Source organism: Notamacropus eugenii, chromosome 5, assembly GCF_028372415.1.
Source record: "Notamacropus eugenii isolate mMacEug1 chromosome 5, mMacEug1.pri_v2, whole genome shotgun sequence".
NCBI lineage: Eukaryota > Metazoa > Chordata > Mammalia > Diprotodontia > Macropodidae > Notamacropus > Notamacropus eugenii.
This window is the reverse complement of record NC_092876.1, coordinates 26,636,136-26,650,925: the sequence shown is the minus strand read 5'-3', so window position 1 is coordinate 26,650,925 and position 14,790 is coordinate 26,636,136. Positions and strand designations below refer to the sequence as shown.

Genomic DNA, 14,790 nt, shown 5'->3' with positions numbered 1-14,790 from the left:
CTTCCTTTCTGTCCTTGACCCCTTTGGGATACCTGCCTGATAGTATAGCTCATTACCCAATTCCCACTGTCATTCATGACTGGGGAGCCCAGAAGGCATATGATGACTATTCTCTCTCAGGGGGAAAAACTGAAGGGCATCTAGCACTGTTTCTTATGAGTCACTACCTGGGTGCTCCCCACTAAAAACCAGACAGAAAGGAAATTATTGTTAGCAAAGGTATTTACTAAGGAGTAGTAATAATAAAATGTACAAAACATCTCCTCTAAAACCAAAAGTTGGGGGTGCATTCCCCCATGAATACAGCTTTCTTGATAAGAATGTGTACAAACTTCAAATAAAATGGTAGTCAGGTACTTGGGATGAGGATCCCAGTAGCTAAGGCATGCCACCAAGCTCCTTGCCCTAGATGTCCTTTCTCCTTTTGTGAAGTACTCCATGAATAGAGCTCACTATTGGGCTCCAAGTGTCACTGTCATTGGGGCCCGTTCCTGTCATTTTTTTCTGACATGAGCAGTCATGGTCTCTGCACCTGCCATTGGCTTTCTGTGAGTGGCTCTCTTCATACATTGTAGGAGTTTCCACTTCCATTGGCCACTTCTGCCTTGGGGGACCCAGATCATCTGGTCCATCTTTGAGATCATGTTATCAAGAAACAAATATTCCTGGGTCCATGGAACCTCAGAAAAATAAGACTTTTTGACTCCAGAGAATCTCAGCATCTGAGGACCATGCAGATAAGCTGGATCATCCACACCTGAGTTCAGTATGAATGAATGTGAAAGTTTCCAAAAGTACTTTGACAAGGATAAAGGGGATAAAGAAGACAGGAAAATATTGAGGCATTAAAAATATTGAAGTAATTGGGGACCAACAGAGTATGTCACCCAAATTCATTTCAGAGGGTACCTTGGCTTCTAATCAGCTCTGGCACACATAACACTGGCTTCCTTCATTCCTCTCAGTCCTCTCTGTGAGGTCTGGGTGCCCGTGAGTCCATGGAAGCCTCCTCTCTCTCCAAATAGAGCCTTTTTCTTTCTCTTGGTTAGTTTTTCCAAGTGCCCTAGGTGTCTCAACTTTCTTCCCTGAGAGATTCTTCTGAATCTTCCTTAATGAAGGGAAATAGAAATGTTGTCACAACATCCCTAGGGCCTTTTCTCTCTTCCTTCAGCTTGAGGGTTCTTCCAGGGACCAATCTTCTCATAAACATCCACTTGGGATATGTCCAATACCTGCATATAGAAAGAACAGATGTCACTGGCATCCCAGAATGGAGGTTGGGAGTAGGAGGACTCTTCCCTCTCCAAACCCTGCCTCCAATTGTCTCCATCCTAGCCCTGTTCTGTTCCCTCTCCCATCAGCAACTATAAGTCCATGCTCAACCAGCATTTTGACCTCTCTCTTGGTCCCTGAGAAAGGCCTGGGCCCTCCTTGTACACATACATACCTGATAGAGACTCTCAGATTGGATATGAGGAAAAGCAGGGGAGGAGTCCAGGCCCTGTGGAGGGGGAAACAACGGCTGGTAAAAGTCTCCAAAAGCCCGAATTGGAAAGGAATTTAGGACAGAGAACGCTTGATATAGAAGGAACCTTATGATATGTGACAAATCAGAAGGGATTTAGGGATATCATGGTCATGGATCCCCTGAATTAGAATGGACCTCAGACCCTAAGAGCAATGTCCTCTACAGTTCATGTGACAAGTGGTCATTCATTCTTCCTTGGAGACTTCCAGTATGGAGGAGGACACCACATCCCAGGTAGCCATTCCACCTGCATCTATGCAGTTATTTAGCACCCACTATGTAGCAAATACAGTGCCGTAAATACTGGAAAGTCTAATTCTTTTCCTGCCTGGAAGTCCTGCTGTGAAAAACCTCCCCGTCCTGAATGGTCACGGCCTCAGGAGCAGGCCACCAACCAAGCCTTGGGCTCAAGTCATGAGTCACTTCCTTCCCAGACTACTCCTCACCTCTAGCCATGACTGATCCACAAGACAAGCTCCACCAAGAGTTAAGCATTTCAGTCCTGGAATTCCCCACCCGGCACCCCCAAGTTAACCATCCCTCTCTCCTGCTTTCCAGCTCTGGAGCCATAATCAAATCAACTCTAGCCTGACTTCTGATTCCATTTACTCTCCCTGTAATTTCCCACAGCAAAAAGTCCCTATCCGGACAGAATTTCTCAATATGTGTAATCTCTGGCAATTTCAACATAATCTCACTGTGTACAACGTGCACGTTTACATATGATATGAATAAAAATCATTGAATGAATGATTTTCTTATACATTCATTCCTGTATTCATGAGATGAGCAAAGAAAAAGGAGACAGTCCAGCAGTCAAGGAGATGATATTGTGTTGGGAGGAAGCCATCAGTAAAGAAACGATAAATCCAAACATATAGAGAAGAATGAAAAGAGGTAGGGCATGAGCAATAGGAAGGAGCAAGGCAGGCTCCTGTTGAGGCTGGCACTTCTGCTGAACTAGGCAGGAGGGTCAGGATTTCATTCGAAAGAGGTGAGGAGAGAGCCCCTTCCAGTCATGGAAGATGGCCTGCCCAGAGAGGACAAGTAGAAAGTGGTGTTCTTGGAGCAACAGAGTGACTGATTAATAATTGTTTTTCTTTTACCCAGGATCCCTGGGGTATTCACCTCCCACTTTGATTTTTTTTTATTATTAAAGGGGCCATCCCTTGAGCAACTTCCTTGAATGGGTCTATCCAACTCAAAGTCAGAATGCTATAGGACCTCAGCCTGAAAGGCCTAGGTTCTCACTTTACATCCTGGGGCATCTCCAGTCATTCTGATGAATATGAGGGCACTTCATCCAGATGACTCAAAAGAAGGAGAGGTTGATGACCTTGCACAGCCCTCTCTCACTGAAATCAAAGTCAACTACAAGTCATGGTATCATCTTAATGTCATGGTCCTCTTTGAGAATGAAGGACAAACGCACAATAACACAAGAGTGACTGATTAGATGGAACCTTTGAGTGGAGGAAAGACCATAAAAGTGTGATAAACACGGAGACAACGACCTTAGATCCTTCCAATGAGTAAGGGGTGGTGGGTAAAGATTTGATGAAAACTCAGAAGGAACAAATTTCAGGTCTGGCTTCTGACACAAATTGGCCTTAAGAACATGGGCAAGTCTCTCATGGTTTCATTGGCTAGCAGATCTCTAACATTACAGACTCCCTAACAACATTGAGAATGGGTGTTCCCTCTATCAATAAAATCATGAACTGCAGAAAAACAAACAAACAAACCAGGAGTGGTTATAGTTTCTTTTTCTGGCAATAGGGAAGCACTGAGCATTCTCAACATCTGGAAGGGACTTGGTCAAACCTGTGTCTAGGTACATGTTTGCCAGCAGTGCAGAGGACAAGGGAGACTCTGGAGCTTGGAAAACCAATGTGGAAGCAGTTGTAATACTCTAGGACTGAGTTGATGGTGTCTTGAACTAGAATATTGTCATGTTTGAGAGGACAGGTGAGAGTGGTGGGGAAAGCACACTAGGCATCTCATTTTCTTCCAAGATTTCCTGACATCAAGCCTGAAGTGACCTTCCAAATTCCATTCCTTACTCCCTGATGTGGCCTCCTGGACCAAGGAGGTTCAGTCTGAACCCTCTCCTACATGTCATGCATCCAAAGAGTTATCAGGTCCTCATTTGCCACCACCTGCCCTCCCAAAGTCTTCCCTTCAGACTGTTGCCTAACCAGATCTTTTCACAGTGCTAGGGAATTCCCACCCTTCTTTTTTACTATCCAGATACTCCACTCTGCTTGTGGATGCTCTGCTTATCCTGCAATCTCTCAGGCCCATTAAATGACTTAGACTCATGATGGAAACACCTCCATATCAGTAGAAATGGGCCCCTTCCCACTCCCTGACAAACACTCCAAAATGCTGGAAGTAAGTGAAGGAGACCATCTGTCCTACCTGTGCAGACACAGCTGAGCCTTTTTCACAAGCAGTGTTTTCATACAGGGTGGTGTCCTCACCTGGAGGGAGAGAAACCCAAACAGAAGATGTCAGTGATGTATCATGAGCCTGAATTCCATGAAGGACTGACTCTTCTTCCTCACCACTCCGACTCACTCTCCAAGGGGCAGCTAGGTGGTCCAGTGGACTGAGCACCAGTGCAGGAGTCAGGAGAACATGAGTTCAAATCTCACCTCAGACACTTGACAGTCAATAACTGTGTGACCTTGGGCAAGTCACATAACCCTAATTGCCTCATCGTGGGTCATCTCTTGTCACCCTGATGAATATCTGGTAACTAGATGCAGATGGCTGTGGAGGAGAAGTGAGACTGGTGACCTGCACAGCCCTCTCTCACTCAAAAGAAAGTCAAGTGCAAGTCACGTCATCATTTCTCTGATGGCGTGGTTTTCTTTGACAATGAAGGATGAACACACTCACACTCAAAACAGATGAAGAGGACATGGGAGAATTGCTTCCTCTCCATCTCCCCCACAGAGGGTCAGTCAATAATTTCAGGTCTATCATATGGCAAGTGCTGTGCTAAGCATTGGGCAAACAAAGAAAGGAAGAAGACCATCCCTGCCCTCAACAAGATTATAGTTTAAGGGATGAAAAAACCTGCAAACTGTGTACAATCAAGACATAGACAGGATAAATTGAGGAGATAATCAAGTGTGGGAAAGCTCTTGAGTTAAGGGGAATGAGGAGAGGCTTCTTGTGGGAGCTGGGATCTTAGCTGGCACTCTAAGGAAGCCAAGAAGACAGGAGATAAGAGAAAGGGGGAGAAGCTTCCAGTCATGGGGGACAGAATGGGAAAATTCTCACAGAAGGAATTCCAGGGTCTCCTTCTTCTAGGTTTCTGAGCTTTTGGGTTTCTAAGAATTCATGACGGGATGTGTACATTCAGATTTGTTAAGACTTTCAGGTCTTTGGTTCCAAGAGCTGGACTTCTAGAGTCTGAGTCTAGATGGGCCCTGTCTTATCTATGGATCTCTCTTGATGGACAGAACAGAGAAGATATGAGAGAATAGAAGCTCAGTGTGGAGAAGGAAGGTGTCATTTTGGTCACAAATCCTGTCTCTGGTGATTCATCAAGGCAAGGAGGTGACCCACAGGTGCCAAAGCCTGTGCCCCTAGGATGGCAGCTCTGGGCAGTTTCTTTAATGTAAAAGGGCTTGTATCACCAAGTATGCAGAGGCTCATGCCCAGCAGACTAGCCATGTGGGGATGAGTTCTTATACCAAGGCAGACCATAGTGAAAATAATACAACGCACAATGATTGTAATATTGAGCTTGAAATCCAGCTTGCCTTTGAGCCCTTGTTTATAATCAGAGACATTGAGGTGGGAGTGTCCATGGAGGCCAGCTACTCCAGCTCTCTCTCCATACCTGAGGAAATTGTTGCATAGGGACTTTTCCCCCAGGGCCACACTGCTGTTAAGCTCAGAGTCAGAATGTGAGGAGAGGAGTAGAAAAGTTAGTGGACAGTGTTGAGAGTCACCATGAATAGGCCCTGCAGAAAGAACAACTTGAATCTTCTCCAAATATGAAGGACTTTCAGTGCCTAAGTAGGAGATATGTTAATATATCTGTTTAAGATTAATTGAATGGAGGACTCTTGAACTCTGGTCATCCTGTCAAAGAAAAAGAAAAAGAGCTGGCTCTCATTACCAGGACAGCTCATAGGTTCTCCTTGAAGTAAGGAAAGGGAACTGTGGTTGGAGCCATAATTCCCAAGGCCACCATTAGCCACCAGTTTTCTTTGGTTGGTGTTTTCACTTACCATGTTTGGGTGCTGAACAGTTCTTCTCTGAATGGCAGTGCTTACTTGCCCTTAAGAAAGAACAGACATGCGAGAGTGACATTCCTAAAATAAGTAATAGATTTCTCCAAGGTGGAAGGGATGATTGGAACAGAGTCAAAGTTATCCTGGATACCCTCAGGTCTCATGCCTTACCCCTATATACAACCTCCTCACTGTTAGTGTCTTCACCTACTTGTTATATTAGTCTACTACTCAGTCTCGATAGCTCTCAGTGGCGTTTTTCATCACTTGGCCTCTCACTAGGTTGTGAGTAGTAACCTATCTCCTTTGACTCTGCAGTGATCCAGTCTGCACCCTACCGGAGAAGAGACTTGTTTCCAAGAGGCAATCAAGTATGAAAGATGAGATAAAATGTAATCCCAGAGAAGAAAGCTACCCAAGGGAATTAGTACTAAAAAGTAGGAGTTTAGGAAGACAGGCAGATCAGGTCCAGAAGTGAATTCAGAATGCATAAGACTAAACTAATGTCTCTCCCCTACCCAGGGAGACAGTAGGAAGGAGGACAAACATAGCAAGTATTATTTTACCTTCCAGTTTCTTTGAAGAAGAAAAAATAGATGAGGCCTCCAGTGAGAGCCACCCCAACCAAGACTCCAATCACAATGCCAGTGATCTCCCCTGTAGAGAACCAGGAGCCATTACCTCTGCCTGGGGACACTTTCTCTGTGGACAGAGAAGAGGAAAAGCATTTTTATTGGTTTGAGGGGTCTCCAATATGAAGTGCCTACACTTGTGCACAGTGTCTGGCACTCTGGAAAAACTTATCAAATGCCTGTTGATCAAACCTCAGAACCTAGGGATCTCTGTGACAAAATCCCATTGCAGGCTGTCTGGAAACATCTGAACCTTGGGCAAGAACAGGAACCTGTATGTAATCTGTCTCTGAACCTATAATTTCCTGCTCACAATGTGGCCACTGTACTTTTCTGTTTCTTTTGATGGTGCCACCCTCATCCCAGTAACCCAGATTTGCTTTGGTTTGCTCTCCTCTCCTCTGCTCTTCTGTCCTGTCCTCTCTCCTTCTGTCCTCTGCTCTCCTGTCCTGTCCTCTCTGCTCCTGTCCTCTCCTCTTCTGACCTTAACCCTTAACCCTTAAACCTACTTCACTCTGAAGCCCATAGATTGGATCCCTGCCCAAACTCCACTTAATGGGTGTTTTCTGAACCCTACTGGCTTAAGAGTGATTATCAACAGTAACTGTTGCTCTTTCCCTCCCAGCTTGATTTAGTTATTTTTTCTTTTTCTCATTAGGCGGGGCTACTCCCTGATTACTTCTTAAAAAGGCCTATTCACTGTATGGGCTTCTAGGTCCCTTTCATCACCAAGTCTGTGATACTCTCCAGGATCCTTGCACCCCAGTTTACAAAGGAGAAAATGGAGGTTCAAAGAGATGACATGATTGTTCAGACAGAGAGTGATTTCTACCCTAGGACATGAGCTCTCTCCCTCTTTGCCTGATGGTCCTTGTGGGCCTTTTCCAGACCAGGCACCAGAAGGCTCAGAGCTGGTAGAGGTCAGAGGACCCAGAATCTCCATCTGGGAAGGCCATCACCATCACCTAATATACCCCTTATTTTCTTATTTTTTTAATTTATTTTTTCCACTTTTTCACTTCACTTTTTCACTTTTTAAATTTACTTTCACTTCCACATGATTTTGAGTTCCACACTTTCTCCCCAACTCTCCCCTCCCCTAACCCCAAGATGACAGGCATTCTGATTACCCCTCTCCCCAATCTACCCTCCCTTTTATCCCCCCTTTCTCTTATCCCCTTCCCTTCTGTTTTCTTGTAGAGCAAGAGAGATTTCTACACCCAATTGCATATATAACTTATTTCCCAGTTTCATGTAAATACAATTTTTAACATTTATTGAGTTCCAAATTCTCTGCCTTCTGCCTTCTCCACGTACCCTCATTAAGAAGGCAAGCAATTTGATGCAGGTTATACATGTGTATTTATGCAAAACACTTCTATAATTGTCATGTTGTAAAAGACTAACTATATTTAACTCCATCCTATCCCACCACCCACTTATTCTGTTCTCTCCTTTGACCTTGTCCCTCCTGAAAAGTGTTAGCTTCTGATTACTCCCTTCCCTCATTTGCCCTCCCTTCTATCATCCTCCCTCTTATCCCTTTCCACCCTTTCTTTCTGTAGGGTAAGATATATATATCCATACCAAACTGAATGTAAATGTTATTCCCTCCTTAAGCCAAATCTAATGAGAATAAGGTTCACTCATTCCCTTTCACCTCCCCCCTCTTTCCCTCCACTGTAAAAGCTTTTTCTTGGCACTTTTATGTGAGATAGTTTACCCCAGTATACTTTTTCCTTTCTCCTTCTCTATTATATTCTTGTCTCCCCCGTTAATTTTATTGTCTAGATATCATCCCTCCGTATTCAACTCAGTCTTTGCCATCTGTCTATATGTATGTGTATATGTACATAATATATACATTTTATATATATATAAGTATATATGTGTGTATATATGTGTGCATATATGTATGTGTATGTGTGTATATGTATATGTGTGTATATCTGTTTGTATATGTATATGTGTGTGTGTGTACACATATACATACACATATACCAAACTCCAGTTGAGGGCTGTTTTGGGGACATTCCTGGCTTCAGAATGATTATCAATAGTAACTGTTGCTCTTTCCCTCCCAGCTACATTTGCTTATTTTTTTTCTTTGTTTTGCTCATTAAAGGGGCCATTCTCTGTTTACTTCTTAAAGAGGCCTGTTCACCGAATGGGCATTACCTCAGTAAGTGAGTACTTGAATAGATCAACGTCTCCCAGTGCATCCTGGGCCTTCTCCAGTCATCCTGCTGTATATCTAGTCACTGGATCCAGATGGCCCAGGAGGGGAAGTGAGGCTGATGATCCTGCGCAGCCCTCCCTCACTCAAAACAAAGTCAAGTGCAAGTTATGTCATCATTTCTCTGATGTCATGGTCTTCTTCGAAAATGAAGGAAGAATACAGACAGACAGACAGACACACACGTGTGTGTATACATATGTTATATATACATGCATATATTGTGTATCATATATGTATACACACATAAATACATATATGCATGTGTGTATACATATATAAACACACACATATATGTATATATATTTTCCCCTCCAAATCCCCTCATACTGTGAAAGGTTTCATGAGTTACAAATATCATCTTTCCATGTAGGAATGTAAATGTTTCAACTTTAATAAGCCCCTTTTGATTTCTCTTTCCTCTTTACTTTTTCATGATTCTCTTGATTCTTGTATTTGAAAATAAAATCTTCCATTCAGCTCTGATCTTTTCATCAAGAAGGCTCAGAAGTCTTCTTTTTCATTGAATGTCCATTTTTTCCCCCGAAAAAACTTTTTCCTCAAGAATTATACTCAGTTTTTCTAGGTAGGTGATTCTTGGTTTTAATCCTAGCTCCTTTGATCTCTGGAATATTATATTCCAAATCATTCAATCTTTTAATGAAGAAGCTGCTAAAGATTGTATTTTCCCGACTGTTTCTACAACACTTGAATTATTTCTTTCTGGCTGCTCACAGTATTTTCTGCTTGACCTGGAAACTCTGGAATTTGGGAACAGTATTCCTAGAAGTTTTCCATTTTGCATCTCTTTCAGGAGGTGATCCATAGATTCACTCAATTTCTATTTTACCCTCTGGTTCTAGAAATGTCCAGGCAGTTTTCCTTGATAATTTCTTGAAAGATGATGTCTAGGCTCCTTTTTTGATCATGCTTTTCAGATAATGTAATAATTTTTGAAGTTATCTCTTCTGGGTCTGTTTTCTAGATGAGTTGTTTTTCCAGTGAGGTATTTCACATTGTCTTCTATTTTTTAAATTCTTGTGGGTTTTGTTTTATGGTTTCTTGATTTTTCATGAAGTCATTAGCTTCCACTTGGTATATTTTAATTTTGAAGGAACTATTTTCCTCATTGAGCTTTTGAACCATCTATTCCAATTGACCAATTCTGTTTTTAATGCATTCTTCTCCTCATTGGCTTTTTGGACCTCTTTTGCCATTTGGGTTAGTCAATTTTTTAAGGTGTCATTTTCTTCAGTATTTGAGGGATATCTTCTTTAGCATGCTGTTGATTCATTTTTCATGATTTTCCTCCATCTCTCTCATTTCCCTTCCCAGTTTTCCTCTACTTATCTTACCTGATTTTAAAAATCCTTCTTGAGCTCTTCAATGAACTGAGACCAATTATATTTTTCTTGGAGGTTTTGGATGTAGGAGCTTTGACTTTGGTGTCTTCTTCTGGTCATATGTTTTGATCTTCTGTGCTGGACCCAGATGGCTCAGGAGAAGAAAGTGAAAATGGTGACCTTGCACAGCCCTCCCTCAGTCAAATGAAAGTCAACTGCAAGGCCTGTCATCATCCTGATATCATGGTCCTCTTTGAGAATAAAGGACAAACACAAGCCGTGAGCGAGTAGCAGCTCCTCTCCTCTCCTCTCCTCTCCTCTTCTCTCCTCTCCTCTCCTCTTCTCTGGTATTCTGCCCAGGGGAAGCCATGGTCAAAAGCTGCTTTTTTTTCCTTTGGGTTTACTGGGAATACTTCTTACTCAAAGATCAAACCTTAAACCCAGTTCACTCTGGAGCTCATGGTTGGGTGGTTGAGTGGTTGGTTGTTGTCCTTCATTTTCAAGTAGGACCAAAATGACATCACCATGATAAAGTGAAGTTTCAATGTGTCCAGCTGTGGCTGATCAGATGAATGAAAGCTCGGAATGCCCTACCACAGGTTGGGCACAGATAGTCTGTACAAATTTTTGGGGTGGATATTCCAAATTTGCTCATCCTGTATATACTTTGTGCTGCCTCAATCTGACTTTACTCAAAGAGCACAGCACGTTTTTTTATGTGGGCATGCCATGCTGAGCAGTCCTGTGCCAGTGTCTCCCATGTTTCACAGTCAAATCCAAAGTTCTAGAGAGAGACCTTGAGAGTGTCCTTGTATCACATCTTCTGACCACCATGAGATCTCCTGGCACATGTGAATTCTCCATAAAGTAATCTTTTTGGCAAGTGAACAACACAGCCAGCTCATCAGAGTTATGTTCTCTGAAGCACACTTTGAATGCTTGGCAATTTGCCTTGAGCAAGGACTCCAGTATCTGGTACCTTATCCTGCCAGGTAATCCTCAGAATCTTCCTAAGACAGTTCAAATGAAAAAGATTCACTTTCCTGGCATGGCACTGGCAGACTGTCCATATTTCACAGGCATACAGCAATGAGGTCAACACAACAGCTCTGTAGAACTTCAGTTTGGTAGTCAGTCTAATACCTCTTCTCTCCCAAACTTTTCTTTGGAGCCTCCCAAACACTGAGCAAGCACTGGCAGTGTGCACATCAACCTCATTATCAATTAGTACATCCCTGGAAAACATACTACCAAGGCAAGTGAACTTTTCCACAGCATTCAGAACTTCTTCATTTGTTGTAACCAGTGGTTCCATGTATGAATGGTGTGGTGGTGGCTGCTGGTGCACCTGTGTTTTCTTGGTATTAATTATTAGACCAAAATTATCACAGACAGCAGAGAATTGATCCATATTTTGTTGCAACTCAGCTTCAGAAGCTATATTGAATGCACAAACATCTGCAAGCAGAAAACCATGCACCAACACTCCCTCTACTTTGTCTTTTGATTTATGCGTAAATTGGATTCAAGTAAGGCAGAGTTGCATGAAGTCATCAGCCTCACTCTCTCCTCCAGAGCCATCATAGTTCAGTGGCAGGACAGAGTCAAGGTGACTGGAAATGGCTCAGGCTGAAGTGGATGACCTTGGTGTCTTCAGGGTCTAACTAAGCTCTAAGTGCTCGACATCACCTGCTTCTGCTGCGTTCATGGCCATTGGAAGAAATTGTTCTCATCTGCCCATTCCACCAGAGGAAGCCTTCACATTCTTGAGGTAGATACCCCCCTAACTCACCAATGGATTTAAGACCCCTTGGTTACCCTCAACCTGGTTTGGCCCATCTGACAAAACGGTTAACTGGGATATGTTATCTGCACATGCTACAGTTTCTTGGAGCCAAAAGTGAGAGTTACGTAGAACAGGTGAACAACAAAGGTGGAAAGAGCCCCTCAAAGGGCTCAGCAGCCATCACACCAAGGTGCTGGTTCTCCCTGAACACACCCTCCACCCTGGAACTCATAGGCTGGACAACAAGAACCCACCCACCTTGCACAGAGTAGATGTAATTACTAAATAGTAATTGTTTCTCTTTTACCCAGATACCCTGAGGGTCTTCCCCTCCAAGTCTGATTTTTTTTTTTTTATTAAAGGGGTCATCCCTTGAATAATGTAAAGAAGACTATTTATTGAATGAGTGTATCTCACTCAAAGGAAGATTGTGATACGACCTAAGCCTGCAATGGCCAGGGTCTCATATTGCAGCCTGGGCCATATCCAGTTAGTCTGATGAATATCATGCTACTGGACCCAGATGGTTCAGGGGAAGAAGGTGAGGTTGGTGACCTTGTACAGTACTCTCTCACTCAAACCAAAGTCAATTGCAAGTCATGTTCTCATCATAATGTCATGGTCCTCTTTGAGAATGAAGGACAAACACACAAATCACCAAAGTAAGATTACTTAAGTCTGGAGTTCCCATGGTGCCCTCTTTCTTGCCAGCCTTAACAGAGAGTCCAGTGGACTGAGCTTCTTTCCCAGGTCACATCTGCTATAGTTCCCTGCACTGAGTAGGAGAACCATGCCTCCCAGCATGGGATGCCCTCCTCATGCCCTCTGCCTCATAAACCCTGGCTTTCCTTCCAGAAGACCCTGAAACAGCACCTTCCCAGGAACCTTTCCTGATGCCATCATCTGCTAGTGCCCATCCTACATAATAACCTTGTATTTGTCTATAGGGACTGCCAGGGAGCCAAACAGACCTGGGTGCTAGATTTGTCTCAACACCGGAGTTTAATGCTGGGTGAGCTGCTTCACCCCTTAGTGCCAAGAAGTTTCAAACACCAGGATTTGCAGACAAGGTGCCAGCCTGCTTTGGTGGAGGGGTTGTCTCACCCAGGAATTGCCTCTAGCCAGCAATCATCAGTCCAGGACGGACCCTTCTTCTTTCCTTTATTCCAATACATGTATACATGTGTCCCCAATAGAAAGCATTCTCCTTGAGGTTAGAGGCTCTTTTTTTTTCTCCCTTTATGCCCAGTCCTTAGCTCAGGGCCTTTGCATGTAGTAGGAGCTTAATAAATATTTCTAGTTCAACAGATGCATCTTTCCCAGGTGCTTCTTCCCACAATATTCACTGTTCAGGAGCTGAGTGACAAGAAGACCACTGCAGATGACCAGCAGGTCCCTGCCATAACACTGGCTCCTGCCTCTCACCTGTAACCATTGAATACATCCTGCCACAGACAGATGCCTAGCACAATTTCCAGAAGGCAGACCCTGGAAGAAAGCCCTTGACTTTGTGTCCAAACTATATTTTTTTGTATTTGATACTCTGCTTGTAGATGTTTTCAAGTAACTTTCTCCCTTGGATTTGTATTTTGGGCCCTTCTGTCTCAATGATAGTTTTTTTCAAGGTAGTATTTTTGGTTTATTCAATATTCTAGCCCAGAAGTGGGGATCAAGGCCACATGTGACCCTCCAAGTCCTCAAGTGTGGCTCTTTGACTGAATCCAAACTTCACAGAGTAAATATCCTTAACAGAAGAATTAGTTTTGTAAAATTTGGACTCAGTCAAAAGGCCACTCCCAAGGACCAAGAAGACCTTATGTGGCCTCAAGGCCGCAAGTTCCCCCACCACTGTTCTAGCTTTACCTCTTGAACTGGTACTTTGTTATTAGGGCCAGGTTCTGCACCCATCTGGAAGGAATATCTGGTCTTATTTGGTCTTGATTTGTATTCCCTGGTATCTTGCTGCTGCTTTCTCTGGATATTCAGTGTTCTGTTCCTTAAGGATATGAGGAGTGGCTCAGGATGGTGATCTGCTAACAACTTTCAGTGTGCCCAAAGCAATGCTACCCAGAGAGAATTCTGATCACTCTCCCTTCTTGTCTGAATTTGACTAGCTCTTGCTTTAGATTTGCAATGCCACTGCAGACTTGTCCCTAGTTCCAGCAGACTGTTCCCGACCACAGCTGCTGTCAGCCAGCTAAAAGACTCTGATGGTGTAGAATTACAGGCTTCCCCTTGTTCTGAGCTCTCTGCCATGCTCACTCAGCTGCAAGACTCAGCCCCAGATAGAGGATGAAAATTCAGCTCCTTGTCCACTATACAGCCACAGGCGCATAGCTGCTCCCCGCTCTCAGCACAGGTCCCCTCTTCAGCACTGAATCTATGACCTAGCTCTAGACTTAGACTGCAGAGCTGGACATTGACTCCTGTGGCTTCTCCCTGCCCAGAGCCAGGCCAGCTCTGCTGAATCCCTGCCCACCTTTTCCCCAAAGTACATAGCCTAGGGACCCCATTTAGTCTCTTGTCTTCTTATCACCTTTCTGGTTGGTCCATGTTCCTGGACTTTGGCCTTTATATCTATGCTGAACTGGGGAGGAAAATCACTCTCTCCATTTTCCTCTTGGTCTTTGGCTCTTTTGAACCCTTTGTTGGAATGGTTGTGAAGGAGAGCTGGGCTGGAGGGCTTCTTTCTCCTCTTCCTTCTGCTGCTTTGCATGGTGTGTCTCTCAATGAAAAAAAATAACCTTCTACAAATGCATTTGTATAATGACTCCTGCCCACTCATGGCTCTATTTCCTGCATTCTCATCATCTTAGCTTGGAGCTGGAGTCAGTTTTACCTGAAATTGAGGGAGTGAAAATTAACTTTGGATTTGCCAGATTTTTAGACATCCAGGATGTTTGGGCCAAGTCACAAATGAACTAGTGATGTGACAATGGTCAATATTAAACACACTCTGAGCCTTGAGTGTCAGGTTCAATCTCACTGGTCTACCCAGCAATGATGAATGGC

The 14,790-nt window shown here is 43.6% G+C and overlaps 1 protein-coding gene across 1 annotated transcript in view; it reads right to left on the bottom strand.

Moving 5' to 3' along the window:
- Window positions 1-204: 204 nt before the first annotated feature.
- Window positions 205-14,790, bottom strand: part of LOC140503735 (cell adhesion molecule CEACAM15-like) — a 29,966-nt gene continuing 15,380 nt past the window's right edge. Inside the window, exons 4-8 of the mRNA XM_072607968.1 lie at window positions 6,348-6,483; window positions 5,779-5,828; window positions 3,950-4,011; window positions 1,448-1,501; window positions 205-1,232 (exon numbers count right to left, since the gene is read on the bottom strand). Coding sequence (XP_072464069.1) covers window positions 1,146-1,232; window positions 1,448-1,501; window positions 3,950-4,011; window positions 5,779-5,828; window positions 6,348-6,483 — 389 coding nt within the window. The 3' untranslated portion in view covers window positions 205-1,145. The remainder of the gene's footprint in view (window positions 1,233-1,447; window positions 1,502-3,949; window positions 4,012-5,778; window positions 5,829-6,347; window positions 6,484-14,790) is intronic.